Raw genomic sequence first — 14,434 nt, forward strand, 5'->3', positions numbered from 1 at the left:
CTTCTACCGCCATTAAAACACTAAATATGAAACACCCAACAACCATGACAATACTATCTAATATGGACTGTAACTGTAGCTATTAAGGTAAGGTAAATCACAGAGGTCAAAGTCATTACCTGCCTTTGGACAGAAGGCAGATTTGCAGCTTCCAGTCTTTTGATTTCGGCACAGAGACACTACGGCAAAAAAGGTTACAAACTGACAGTTGATCTGACTGCTGGATAAATAGCAACTGTGGTCTTGATATAAGGAGATCCTGATGCAGTGCCACAAAGTACGGAATTGTTTCAGGGAGTCCATATTGCACTTTGGACTGAGATAAGTTTTATATGCAAAAGTCAAAAATAAGCTAAAAAAGGTTAAATTTTTTTTATTCATGGCTGATGATTATATATAAGGCAATAGAAGGTAAATTACACTGGAAGTACCTATTATGATGGCCACACAGATGGTGCAATATTTTATTTTTGGAAGGTTATTTCTTATTGATCACCTCTCACATATGCCACTGAATTTTCAATAGGTTTTATGCACTTGAAGCATATAAATGCACTTTTGAAAATTACTATAGCTTCGGAAATGGGTAGTTAGACAATTGCATGCCTGCTAGACAGGTAAACTTATATGTGCAAGTCAACCCACAGTAAGCAGAGGCATTCCTGTATTCCTGTGGGAGAAGATGCGGAAGGGTTTGCATTTGTACACATTCTAAGTGTGCATGGAAATTACCCCGCAAAACTTCTGTGTACAAATTAGCAGGTGTAACTGTGCACAGGTAGCTTTGGCTGGATAATTTTCAAATGAAAGGTAGCAGATTTAAAACAAATTGGAGAAAGTAGTTTTTCAAGCAACCATAAGCTGTAGAATTTGTTGCTGGAGAATATGGTTAAGGTGGGTTTAAAAAGAGTTTGGACAAGTTCCTGTTGTAAAAGTCCACAAACAGTTATTAACCAGGCGACTCTGGAAAACCTACTACTTATCCTTGGGTGTTTGCACCAAGAAATTGGATTTAGTTTTTGGGACTGGCCAGAGTCGGAGACAAGATGCCAGGCTCAAGGGACCTTTGGTATGGTCCAGCATGACACTTCTTAGATATGTGGGCTATTACAAAATTCACTCCTAAAGATTTAATAATTACTATAATCTAGTTCAAACTGATACTCATTGTATTTCACTCAGGAGGAGGAAAGGCTATGGCAACCATGACAGGAGTTGAACCAGGAGATTCCAGGTATACACAATTTCACAATAGACCCATTCCTTCAGTTCTGATTGACTGTATAAATTTGCCCACTTGAAGTCACTTGGCCTAGCTTCTTTCACCTTCTTCCCAAATGCTGATCATCTAATTGGGGATCTTCAAAAATATCTCCAACAGAAACAAGATGGTAGAAAAAGACCAAATCGTCTATCTAGTCTGCCCATCGTGTTTAACCATTTGGAAAGCATTAACTAAGTAAACAGAGATTTGGGTACAAAGAATAAAGATGAACTGGGATTCTAATGGACAGCATTTCATACAGAATGACAGTATTGTGTTTTGGAGTATTTTAATGTTACTCAATATTATTTATTTTATTTATTTATGAACTTTTCTTTACCGACATTCGTGGAACACATCATGCCGGTTTACACTGAACTGAAAGGAGAAAATTATAATAAACGGGAAAGGGGAGAGGGGCCAGCAAGAGGGGAAGAGCGATGGGGGAGGAAGGTGGAACGGAAGGGGGTGGAGATTACTGTTTAAAAGACCATTGCTTCAATATATAGCATTTGACCAATAAAATGTGGGGCACTATTATATACAGTCAATTGCATGTAGTAGTTTCCATAGCAAAATTATCTGCTTCGTCGAAAGCAGCAAATGACTTCAAAAGGGCATGGGATATTTACAACAAAGTTGTGCAGGCCTTTCAAATGCTACCAAATAAAACATTTTTATTTGCATCTTCACTATCCAGGAAGTGCAAGCATAAGCCAATCTGTACCTATGCTGAATAATATTCATTCAAAGGGTAACACAAATTGAAAACCCCATGCACAGTCATGTTGCCACTGCATGGAAAAACTGATCCTACCCCTACAGCTTTATTTTCTACAATGGCTATTTGACATTGCCTATTGAAAATCTTGTGCAAAAGCACAACTTCAAGTCAGTCCCCAGAATGTCTGCCTTAACCTAAATCTAATCCCATTCCAGTGAGCCACTACCCCACTGTTTAACATACAGGTACTCACTATCACTAGGGTTTAAGGGGTGCTCATCTACAAAAGCTGCAAGGGGATGAGGGCGATGTAGACGTCATATTAAATGACATTTTAAACTGGAAGTCTAAAAAATACATAAGACTGAAGAATAATTTATAAGAAGATGCAACGAATGCTTATCCAACATCAAACATTTTACTTTCATCTTTCCTCTCTCAGCAGACAAAGGTGCTGCTAGATTTACTGATCTGACCCCTTCCCATGTTAAAACAAAATGCTTCTATTTGTACCATGAACAAAATGCAGCGGAAACCTTTACTTCATTCTGATCCATTTGTAGGAATATATATAAAAAACTGAATTGTTAAAAATGTAGTTTCTCCCCCCCCCCCCACCCCTCCCCCTTTATGCTTTTGACTATTTAGGCAGGCAACAGCTTTTCTTCTTCAAGCCAACTCAAATTTGTGATTTTCATTTATTCCTGCTGCCTACAATTAACTGCAACCATGTATTTTTAAATATTTCCAGCCTATAAAAATTACTAATTTTTACCACTTGTGTTTATCTGCATTTCGACTTTGATTTGGATAAATTAAGCTCTCAAGTGTTTCTTGCTTTATGAAACTCTGCATGTTGTACACTTCAACACAAATAAATGACTTCTACCATTAGAGGTTTAAATAATGTAATGTATTTCATGCTCAGCCTGAAGCTGGATTCCAATGAAGTTGCTAATGCACGTAATGATTAAGTGTAACTCAAATACTAACTGTGTTGTTGAAAACATGACAGGCAATAATTTGGTCTATTATATTCTGCCATTTAATTGCCTAGTACAGACATTCTCTGACACGTTATGAAGCAATGATTTACAATTATTCAAGCTGCAAAGGTCAGAAAGTGACATTATAATCATCTACACAGAGATCCCTTCCAATGCACAAAAACTAGGTAATGCCACACAAAAATAGTTTCACTGGAGTTGTAACTTTCTATTTAAGGTTTTCTTAAATCACCCCAAAATAAACAGCTAATATGTGCCTTAAGACACAATGCAATAAGCATTGCACATTTTCTCGGGTACCGGGGCAAGAAACACATATATGAGTTAATTTTGTTTACATATTATTGCTTGGCTCTTTGATGAGAAAAGTGATCTGTGCAAGAAATCTGGAGGGTCTGAAATCTGAAAACCCAGCCTTTTATTCCATAGACTGTGATGGTCAGAGGTGGATTCAAATCAAGAAAAAGAAAAGTAGTAAACTAATACATAAAAGCTATTTTTCCAAAATGGCTTAATTTTTGTATGTACAATGAGATTTACAGCAATGAGAGGCACAGAACTGATTGTCCTTTCCTCTGGCTGTGAAGTCTACCAACTAGACTATGAAAATCAAATATTCATCTGTTCAGATGCACATTCAACTCATTTCTGTCTCAGAGGTTAAGTGTTTTTCCCTTAATTATTGTCACTGAGTTTAGCATTTAAATCCTTGAATAATCACTTCAATTTGTGCATAGCAAGGTGATAATGAAATTCAATTTAAAAAATAGCATATGTAACAATAGCTTGCCAAACTGACAGAATAGAATATGTTTTGAAGTGCAGTTTTCCTTTAGGGAAAATGTATGGCAGCAGTAACAAAACTTCCAAAAACGCTGCAAAAGAAAAAAAATTAAAAAAAAAAAAAGAGAGAAAAGGATAAATCAAAACAAACACATCTAGTTGGGTCCTGTTATAATACTTTTACCACTCAGAAAATAAATATAAACAGAAGATTAATATATTTGTGTATAATTGTTTGGAGTTGAAAGAACCAGAAATGAAGACCTTAAAATTGAAAAAAATGTTAAGAGTCTGACAATCCTCTCGATTTCCAATGCACTGCTGCTGTACAGCAGGTACTACCGAATCATGTCATCGAGTAAATAAGGGAAAAGCATGCAAAAAACCCCACAAAGCAGCACTTTTCTTACAGCGTGCGACTGGTCTGCAGAATCTCCCTCTGAGAAAGTACTGAGCAAGGCAGTCGCATTCTGAAAGAATAAATCACCTAGAAACTGTGTACAAAGTGCAGGATAGTGCATTTCTTCATAATGTACCCAAGGTAGAGAGGTGCAAGCTAGCTTCTTCTTTTTGGTTTGGGCTCATTCACCTGTTTAGATTCTGCTAATCTGACAGAGATGAAAATGGCTAGCTTGAACAACTTAATTTTAAAGCCTGCTACATAAATGTTTGGCAGTTGGCTATCACTGCAAAAAAAAAAAAAAAATGCAGGCAGGTACAGCAGAGCAACTATTTAATGGCTCTTTTGTGCTTGTATAAATGATGGGAAACAATGATTACTATATTATATATTTATAGGTTACATAGATATAGCTATAGCTACTTACAAATACATCTTATGGTACTATATCTGTTCCTTTATATATATAGATATTTTTAAAAGAATGGTAGGTGTTTCACACTTGTGAACCAGAGATTTTCTTCAATAAAGCTAAAAAAAAATCAAACAAAAAAATACCAAAACAAAAGTGAAACTGAAGACTGGTGAAGAAACAAACATGATTAAATGAGTAAAGGCAGCTTCAGTATACACAGAACACCTGCTCTTCACCTGATCTGCTCCAAGTACTGCAAGCTATCAGGCAATCCCTGACTGCCATGCTATGTTACCCACAGTTTAGTTTGTAGTGCACATTTAAAAAAAAGGTTTACATGTATGCAAATTCCAACCAAAAATCTCTGATATTTTCACATTCACATTTTTTTTTCAAAGGGCAAATATTCAGCCTCCCAAAAACAAAAAAAAAGCCACTGCAGAAGTCGGTTGGATCTGTTGTCATTTACGTGCCGAGCAGCATTTTAACCACTATGAGAGCACACTCCTAGACTTTAGGAAAAAACAACTAACTAAAATCTCAGATGGATACAATATTAACTGCTGTTCAAAATAAAACACAGTGCCGGACCTTCTGTTTGTGACAAAATTACAGAATTAATGTTGCTGAAAGATCACTTCACCTTTTAACGTGTGATTTTTAAAAAGGTAAAATTTATAGCAATTAAAGCTAATGAAGAAATGCAGCATGAGCTGCTTATGTTCAGGAACTAATAGGTCCACTGAGCATTTCCCAGATTATTTAGCCATCAATGATAATGAATTGACATTGTCAGTGGTGTTAATGTACCGATGCTCTATGGTGCCTGAAATCAGATAGCCAATCCTAGTATGCTTTTTTTTTTCTCTTTTTGTTTGAGAAGACCACTTCATTTTGTAACCTACACGTGACTATTCTTTAAATTAAACCAGTAGCAGCAGAGCTCTTCAACAGATTTACCTTTCCCTTAATGTGCTAAAATATAAATGCACAGCTATTTCATCCAGTGAGGTGGTCATTTTTTTTTTTAATTTTTTTTTTAAGCAAATGCGCTAATAACCTGGACCTGTCAGATGAAATAAGGGAAACAAATGGAATGCCACACAGTAAAATGCAATGCTTTGAACCTTTTTTTTTTTTTTTTTTTTTTAAATAAAGATTTTGTACACAGAAATCATACTTGAAATAATGGATCAAATGATAGATAACAGTCACTTGTTAATCATTGTTATAGAAAAGAGAAAAAAAAATGTTTTCACAATACCAGTAATTCTAGGCCTGCAACCTTCCAGTTTTCGACAAGGATACTGTTGCTAGGATTTTCTGCTTTGTGAAGTTTGGTGGCGACACCAAACAGTTTCTGACCATGCCTACCTACATCCTTAACAGATTATTGTTTTCTGTATTGGTCTCTTTCTATGGATCTGGCATAAATAACTTCCCGTCTGAGCAGGTTAATAACATAGAATGTATTCTGCAGGAAATTCTGAATCAATAAGTCGAAGTTGGCAGACGTCAGGCAACTATTTATAAGAAATTTGCCTAAACTGCGTATAATTCAGGGACCAATCCCGCACCCTCCCCCCCCCCCCCCCCCCCCAAAACCATTACTAAAATAAGTCACCCAAATTAAACACAAAGATCACTAAACTAGAACAGTAGGAAAATAGGATGATGGGTCTTGCAATCATGCAAGGGCCATCACAAAGGATCAGCAAATCCTAGAAGTAAAACATCGATGGCAAACTGCTATTTATGTTTCGAGCACCAGATTTTTTCAGTCATAACATTCTATCCAGAAACAGTACATTTTCAAAGGGTCAAGCACGGAAAAATACCCATATAATGCCCATATAATTGCATATGGGCTATTTTATAAACAAGGAAAGTATGTGCATACGTTTGGTTTCGCGCGCACACATTTAGCGGTGCAAAACAACGGGCGGCCTAGGGGTGTCGCAGGGGAAGGGGGCTCAAGAACTACACAGGGAAGTTGCTATTTTATAAGAGCTTTATGCGTATACATTACTGAACCTATTTGAATAATCTGACACCTGCTGACTACTGTAAGTGAAATCAGACTCATCTGTTGTCTGCCATTTTTAGGTGGGGGGTCTTGGTGAACTGGGGAGCGTTCAGAGTGCTCTAGGTGAACTGGAGATGGACTGGGTGAATTGGTGGAGGTATCGGCAAAATGGTGATTTCAAGTAGGTGTTCTAGTATTTTCAAAATGGTATGCGCGCATACCTTAAAATATTCCTGCCTCCGCATACGAGTCAGGGTTTTTACGCATACATGCTACATTTTTTTTTCACATGTATGTTTATAAAACAGGTAAGAGAAAGTAAGGGCTTTCATTGTATTGCAAATATTCCCGTGTACTTTCAGAGGAGAACTAAGGCTGCATTTTATGAACTGTGCAGAAACCCTCTGCACAGTTTAGAAAACACTGGGATAAATTTCCCTGTATCCACTTACGCATGCAAATCCAGTACCACGAAAAGGTTTTTGAAAGTTAGGCTCCTGAGGTAACTTTCAAAGGCATTTCCATGAGACAAACAGTGTTTTATGCACAGAGGTGGGATTTTATAAAATCGCCCACCCACAGTGTGTAGGCCGTGCCAACAGGTTCCTGGCTGTGGGACTGGAGTTGGCTTCCATACAAACTCCAGATAGCAGATGTACCTTACATGGGTACTTTCGGTGAGCTAATTTTCAAATCAAACATATGCTCCATACATTCTTTCTGAAACCAGGTGTAACTTAAAGTTGAATTTTAAAAGCCCAACGTGCACATCAATTAGGGGAAGTGTGAATATGTCGGGCTGGCGCGCACTGAACGGACGTGAAAAGCCGTCCGAATGCACACGTACATGCCACTGTGCGCACAGATGAAAAGTTTTTAAAAAGGGGCAAGGTGTGGGCGTTCCGGGATTTTAATCTAAAATCCGCACGTAAATACTTAGGCGCACTGGTGCACGCCGGGGTCCCCTGCCACATAAGTTTACTTCTGCTGTGGCTGATGTGCAACTTATAAAACAAAATAATCTAGGCAGCCCAGCAAGGTTTTAAAGGTTGGGGCTAACAGGAGTGAAGGAAGGCTATTAAACAAGGGGGCTTGGAAGTCCCATCCCTTAACTGGGTGAACTAGGAACGAACTGTGAAAACTGGCAATGGCGTGAGCACACTTGCCTTTTAAATCTCCACACTTACGCGGTAGAAGCTGCACTTGCACGCACAGTAGGAAAACAGGAAAATAGCTAATAAGCTAAACAAGAAATTGGAAGTTACAAGCTTAAAGCTGAAATCATACTAGCTGTGTCCAAAATATCTTACTGCTCATCTAAGTACAACCAGGACAAAATCAACAATCTTATTAACAAAAAAATAAAATAGCAGCAAAAACTAATTTCCTACAATTATTTAAAAATTGGGGGGAGGGAGAGGAAAGGCAAGAGAGGTTGGGTTAAAAAATATTCTAAATTACTCTTCTTTAGACCAGATGTATTCAATTAATAGGCCTGTCACATAAGTTCAGGAACAGAAAAAGGTGAAAGATATTTTCAAACTGATAAGACTGATAAATAGATGATGGATTGACCAAATGTTTTTCTATTTCTCGCCCAGATCTGAGTAATCATCCTGGACCTTCCAGCAGTGCAATGTCACTATTCAAGTGATCCCCTTTCCAGTCCCGGATCTTCTTTTTTCTCTTGAACTTTTTATGGGTGCCTTTTCCCCTTCCATTCTAGCATGTTCATCTTAAACCAATTCTTAAATTCTCAAAACCCTTCCATTTTTGACAAGACATGATCCAAACCCAACAATACCCTTCCTTTCCAGTGTTTAACCATCTTTGACTATCTCTCTAATTTCTCTCATATAGATTCACTTCAACTAAGTTTCAGGCATCACTCAGCTGAGACAGTTATTGTTTTAGCAATGAATGCTCTCTTCAGGCCTACCACTTTGGGGTCTCAGCCTTGTGCATCTCAACTTCATCACTGCCTGACACTGAGGATAATGGGGCCTTCCTGACAAATCTTTATAACCTTAGCAACTCCTGCACCATTCTGAATAAGTTCTCCTTATGATTTTTTTTTTTTTTTATTTCTTAAAATAATTCCCTTTTTTACTCCTGTCATACTCGTTTTTATCTGCCCCTATCCTTTTATCTCTTTACTCTCATTCCCTGGTGGCCCTTTTTTCTTCTTCTGTTTTGACCAGTTTAGTTCAAGTTTAGAGCTATGGAAGGGAAAGAGGAGACTTTCTTGTGATCCAGGATGGTCTACAGTTACTACTTTTGTGGCTATTCATTTATTCTTTGTTTCTCTCAATCTGGAATTTCATTTGTCTCCTAGAGGACTATCAAACAAGCTCATTTTGGCAGCCTGGAGACATCCTAATTTTTCTTTGAAGGGAGCAATGTGAGTGCCATTTTTTAATTGTATTTATTTAATCTTTTCAGCATATAGTTGTTGCCCGATTTCCCCATCTCCCCTGAAGGCTAATTGCTCATTTTCTACGTTTGACTGCATTGGTTATTTGTACTGGAAGTTTAAAACAATGAAGACTTGTTCTGTTTTTTGATTAATGAATCATCTCTCTGCCCTATTTTATTTTAATTTTATACTTTTATTTCTCATAGTGATCTGCTCATTTTGATTTTTCTCATTACTCCTCTCTGGATGTATTTTCATTATTTGCCCGCTCATCAGTTTCCCCATTTATTAGATTTTTGTTTCTAATCTCACTGAGACACTTTCTTAGGCTATACGGATAGTCATTTTGAATCCTTTCTAACATATGTTTATTATCTTTTATTCATGTTTCGCTTGGTTTCATAGGACTGAATACTCCAATCCACACCATTTACTATGGTGATAGTTTCAAAGAGATGACAATCATATGCCACCCTCCCCACTGTCATTACTCAGGAGGAGTTTGAATGTGGAGAAAGATGGCTACTGGTCTGTATGAGAATCAAGGTGCCTCATGTACTCACAATGACGTCACATCCATGACACACGAGATATCCCAGTTAATGACAAACTTGAATTTAAAATATTTGTTTCTTCCTTTTTACCCAAAGTTTTATAGCTAAAACATGAGATAGTCTATATGTCCATGCTATATTTCATTCTCTTTTTCTATAGGAGTAACTAAACTTTTGTTTGCATTTCTTTTGGTTTTGATCATCAGTCTTTACAAAGAATGCCCAGTTCTTCCTTTCTTTCCCTTCCCTGTCCACGGATGTCAGCCACACACTTCTTCCTGCATATTTTGGAGAGACTGGTCAATCACTTAAGTCAAGCATGACCCATTCAGAAGCATACTTCTCTAGTTTTCTTGCTTCAAATCCTCCCTCCCTTGACTCCCACTTTTTATCTTATTCTCTATATATGATCATCATTGCTGTGGGGGGTTCCTGCAAAGTTCTGCGCAGTTATCATTAATTTTCTCTTGTAAACAAAATTGTATGCCAGCATGGCCTCAGCCATCACAGCTACTCTGACAATACATAAGCATATTATTTTGATGACTGGTCTCATTAGAAGCCCACTGAAGTACTGACTAGAGGTACTTCAGAACTGTTTACCGTACTATAAACTACATGAAGAGACACATATGTCTCTGCTAATATGTAGAAAAAGGGGAAACAAAGCAAGAATTCACCTTATAGCTTTATAGACAAATATATAACATATCAAATGTATAGTATGAACATATAAGGAATCCATAGAATCCACATAAAATGTGGATATAAATAAGGCTATATACGTCCTCATATGATGGTCTTTAAATTTCTGTTAATATGTAACATATGATCTGAATATGAATGACAAAGTATAAAGTATGAACTATATTTTCCCTACAACAATTTCTTTATGATTATAGTTCCCTTTAGTGCTTTCTTCATCTCTAAAATTTGACTATTTTCATACTCTTCTTGCTGTTTTTTGCCACAACTCCCAAATACTATTCAGTTTCTCCTTTCCTCTACTTACATCAGGAAGGAAAGAACTGATTAAGGAGGGAAGGGATCTGGTGATCTGAAGCAATGTGATAGGTGATAGCTAAAGCCAGAAGGATGCTGGGCTGCATAGAGAGAGGAATAACTAGCAGGAAAAAGGAAGTGATATGCCCTTGTACAGAACCTTAGTGAGGGCCTCACCTAGAGAACTGTGTTCAGTTTTGAAGACTGTATCTCAAAAAGCATAGAGATAGGAGGGAGGCGATCCAAAGGAAGACAATCAGAACGGTTATAAAATACAGACCTTTCAGTTTACCTGAAAGGTTTTCAATGATGCACAAACTTCGAACCTTTTGATCAGAAAGGATCAGTAAAACTAGGGGGTAGGAAACGAAACTCCAAGAGGAACAACTCAGAACCAAAGTCAGGAAATATTTCTTCATGGAGAGGGTGGTGGATGCTTAGAATGTCATTCGAGAGGAGGTGATAAAGAAGAAAGCAGTCAATGAATTCAAAGGGGCATGGGATAAACACTGGATCCCCAAAGGCTAGAGGAATGGAAATGAAGAAAAGGGTGCATGGGGTAACCTGCATGGAGTGGCGATTACTACCCTTAACAGACGTCATGGGGATTACTACCCTCAAGCAATAGCCTAGATGCCTTTGACGCAAATGCAACATCGCTCCTCGCTTTGATGGTGGGGGGTGAGGAAAAATTGGGAATTGGATACAGACAACAACCAACATGGGCCCTGACGTTTACGATCTGGGGTACTGAGATGCAGACATAAGGGGAAAAGCACATGACTGCTTCTGCGGCCAAGTCCCAAAGGAAAGAATGTCAAGCAGCACTGTCTGAATTATCAAAAAGATTCCTCACAGAGTAAAAATGTTGCTAGCAGTTATGGGTTTGTCTGTTGCTTGGTTTGATTAATTATAAACATTACTACTCTTATCATGACTTGGGGTAACTGCACAGAGTGGCAGTTACTACCCTTGAGAGAACATGGGGGTATCCTGCACAGAGCAGCAGATAGTACCATAAGAAGCTTGTTGGGCAGACTAAATGGGCCATCTGGTCATTTTCTGCTGTCATTACTAAGTTACTTTCAGCTGTCTCTAAATTGTCATCTCATACTCTCCTGTTCCTAAAATATAGATTTTATTGCCATATCCTCAATTGTTTCTCCACTTGAATTCTCCATTCATTACAACCCATCCTTCATGTTGCTGCCCTAATGACCTATCACAGCTCACCTTTCACTCATTACTTTCAGTGGCATCCTATTCAAAACTGAATAAGATTCAAACTCCTTGTTCTGGTTAATCCATTATCTGCTGTAGTCTATCTTCAGGCTCTTTTTCAGTTTACTGTCTTTTCTATATTCTATGACTTGCCAACTCCTTTCTCCATCGTTTAGTTCTCCTTCTCACGGTGTTTTTTCCTTTTGTTCTTGGGCCTTCCCTAATGCTTTTTTGTTCAAACACTCTTTATAAGGTTCCATAAAACTAATCATCCTGCCTTTTTTCTGTGACTCTCTCCTCTTATATTGTATATCCTTTATAAATTATATTCTTATGTTTTATGATTGTTCCTTTAAATTTAATCTACAACATTTTGTATTAAATATGTTTTTGTATGTACTAATGAAAGAAAAGAGTTTATTTCTGAACCAGTGGTGCACTTCTTGGATAGTAAACTCGGACAGGTTTTTTTGTTTCCTTTTTTTCTTCTCAATCTCATACAGCACTTGAGGCATGCATCACCTATCATGTCTTCCTTTTCAATTAAATCTGCCCAGCAGACCAATTATAAAACTAAAGTCATGTACCGTTACTATAGGGAAGCATCACCATTGTCTTACAGAATGGCAAAAGCACAGCAGCTAAAATCAGAAACTAGCTCGTCATAAAAGTTTTATTTTTAGTATGCCACAGTATTTCTACGAAAATTGTACATTCTGACTTGCCAAACTAGCTAATTTTACTTTATGAAAATCTGAATTTATGTTCCTAATTTTGCTTGACTTAATGAATTATAATATTAGGTGCTAGCCCCTAAAGAAAGGACTCTTCCCTAAATATTCACCATAAAGTGCTTTAGACAAATGGGAAGCCTGAATAGTCTTTCTGAAATTTTTTTACTGCATTAGCCAACTCAGGTCTGCAGATAAATAAAGCACTTTACATGGCCAATGCAGTACTAAACCACCATAGCTTTCTGCTACTGCCCCCTCTTCAGGATCATTCATGTGTGTCCCATTTGTTCCATTTTGATTGTAACTTCCTTGTGGCCAGGAACTCTCTAATCTATTGTGACTTATATTAATAACCTATTACCACACAATGACAAGATGGTTTACTTTGTACATACAGTAAGTGTACACAGTTCCATGTCATATAATAAAATCTTAAATTATAAGCTAAATGTTTCTCAGGTCCCCAGAAGGATTTTTGACAGTAGTATATAGTTGGGGAGAAGGCAGCTCAATAAATACAAGGTCCATTGCTTGCAAAAACGTGTATAAAATATAGCCAAGATGCAATAAAATCAGTTAACCCCCCCATGTTATGCAATTCTGTACATACCTATTAAACTCTGAATTCATGTAGTTCTGCATTGAATTAGTATAGCACACATTATCCTGAAAAACTTTCAGTCAATTATTACTAGCATTGCACTATACCAATCATCTGTACACTGCTTGTCTATAATTCAACGTGAGTTTCTCAACACACTAGCTCAAAGATCTCTGTAGCAGGTTACACACACATTGAGTAAAGTGTTTTTATATGATGCACATATTAGCTAATTTCCCAGGCATAACAACATTAAAATATATTTTTAATCAGAATTAGGCTTTTACGGTCCAACTTTGATATACTATATATGCCATTGCATTTTTAACTTTTAAATATTTTCTTTGAAATTAATTAGCTTTGCATTAAGGAGTCTTAATGCCATCTATTAAATGCAATGCATGTGAAGGATGAAGGAAATAATTATTGAGGTAAGAAAAGCAAAAATCTCTGTTTGAATTTTTTTTGTAATCTTTGAAACACAAACTTTCATTTTACAAAATCCCATACCTTGAGTGCGCTACTTTATGCTCAGTGTTTGGATACTCAAGCTTTATTTTAGTTCCTTGAATGCACAAAGCTCCAGTAGAACCCAGAGGTCTGGTTAATGGTAGTAAAATTACAAAAGCATAGCAAAAAAAACACACACACACATATTAAAGGTTATATATATATTTTTGATGTCTTTAAATGGAATTTACAGTTCTCCCTGGCAATGTGAATGACATCCTATAATTTAGTCAATTTACAGATTACAGGTTCAAATTGACCTTGTAACCCATAAAATTGCTCATCTTCAGTGCAGGATTAGAAGTGGGAGAAGAATGTCATAACTGTATTTAAGGAATTTACCATAACAATGGAAATCAGGATCTGCATGCATAATTTTAGCCCCTCTTGCTCACATCACAGTTTTGAATCCTGAAAGGATGCATATCCTGCACGCTTCTCTAAGTTATCCATATTAAAAACCGCAACAATTTACTCACCCACAGACATGACACTTGTATTCCCTCATCCCGAGGTGCCTTTTGACATGGTTCCTGGCATCTCCTAACTGAGCTGTTGCAAAGTGGCATATCTTGCACTTGAATGGTTTTGATCTAAGTAAAATTTAAATAAAAAATTGAAGGGAATAACATACTACAATTTAAATTAAAAAAAAAAAAAAGTGAAGAGAGAGTGTGTGTATGAGCAAAACCTTCATGCCAGATTTAAACAAATTTCGAATGTGTAATAAAAAAGATTCAATAGGCAGGTGGAAGTGTGCACAAGTTATGGATCAGA

The 14,434-nt window shown here is 37.0% G+C and overlaps 1 protein-coding gene across 3 annotated transcripts in view; it reads right to left on the reverse strand.

Annotated features, from left to right (window-relative positions):
• ZNF407 (zinc finger protein 407) overlaps nt 1–14,434 on the reverse strand; it is a 1,322,856-nt gene that overhangs the window by 1,186,985 nt on the left and 121,437 nt on the right. For all 3 annotated transcript variants that reach the window (XM_029590864.1, XM_029590863.1, XM_029590865.1), the window contains exon 3: nt 14,137–14,251. In XM_029590864.1, coding sequence (XP_029446724.1) covers nt 14,137–14,251 — 115 coding nt within the window. The remainder of the gene's footprint in view (nt 1–14,136; nt 14,252–14,434) is intronic.

This window comes from Rhinatrema bivittatum, chromosome 2 (assembly GCF_901001135.1).
Source record: "Rhinatrema bivittatum chromosome 2, aRhiBiv1.1, whole genome shotgun sequence".
Taxonomy (NCBI): domain Eukaryota; kingdom Metazoa; phylum Chordata; class Amphibia; order Gymnophiona; family Rhinatrematidae; genus Rhinatrema; species Rhinatrema bivittatum.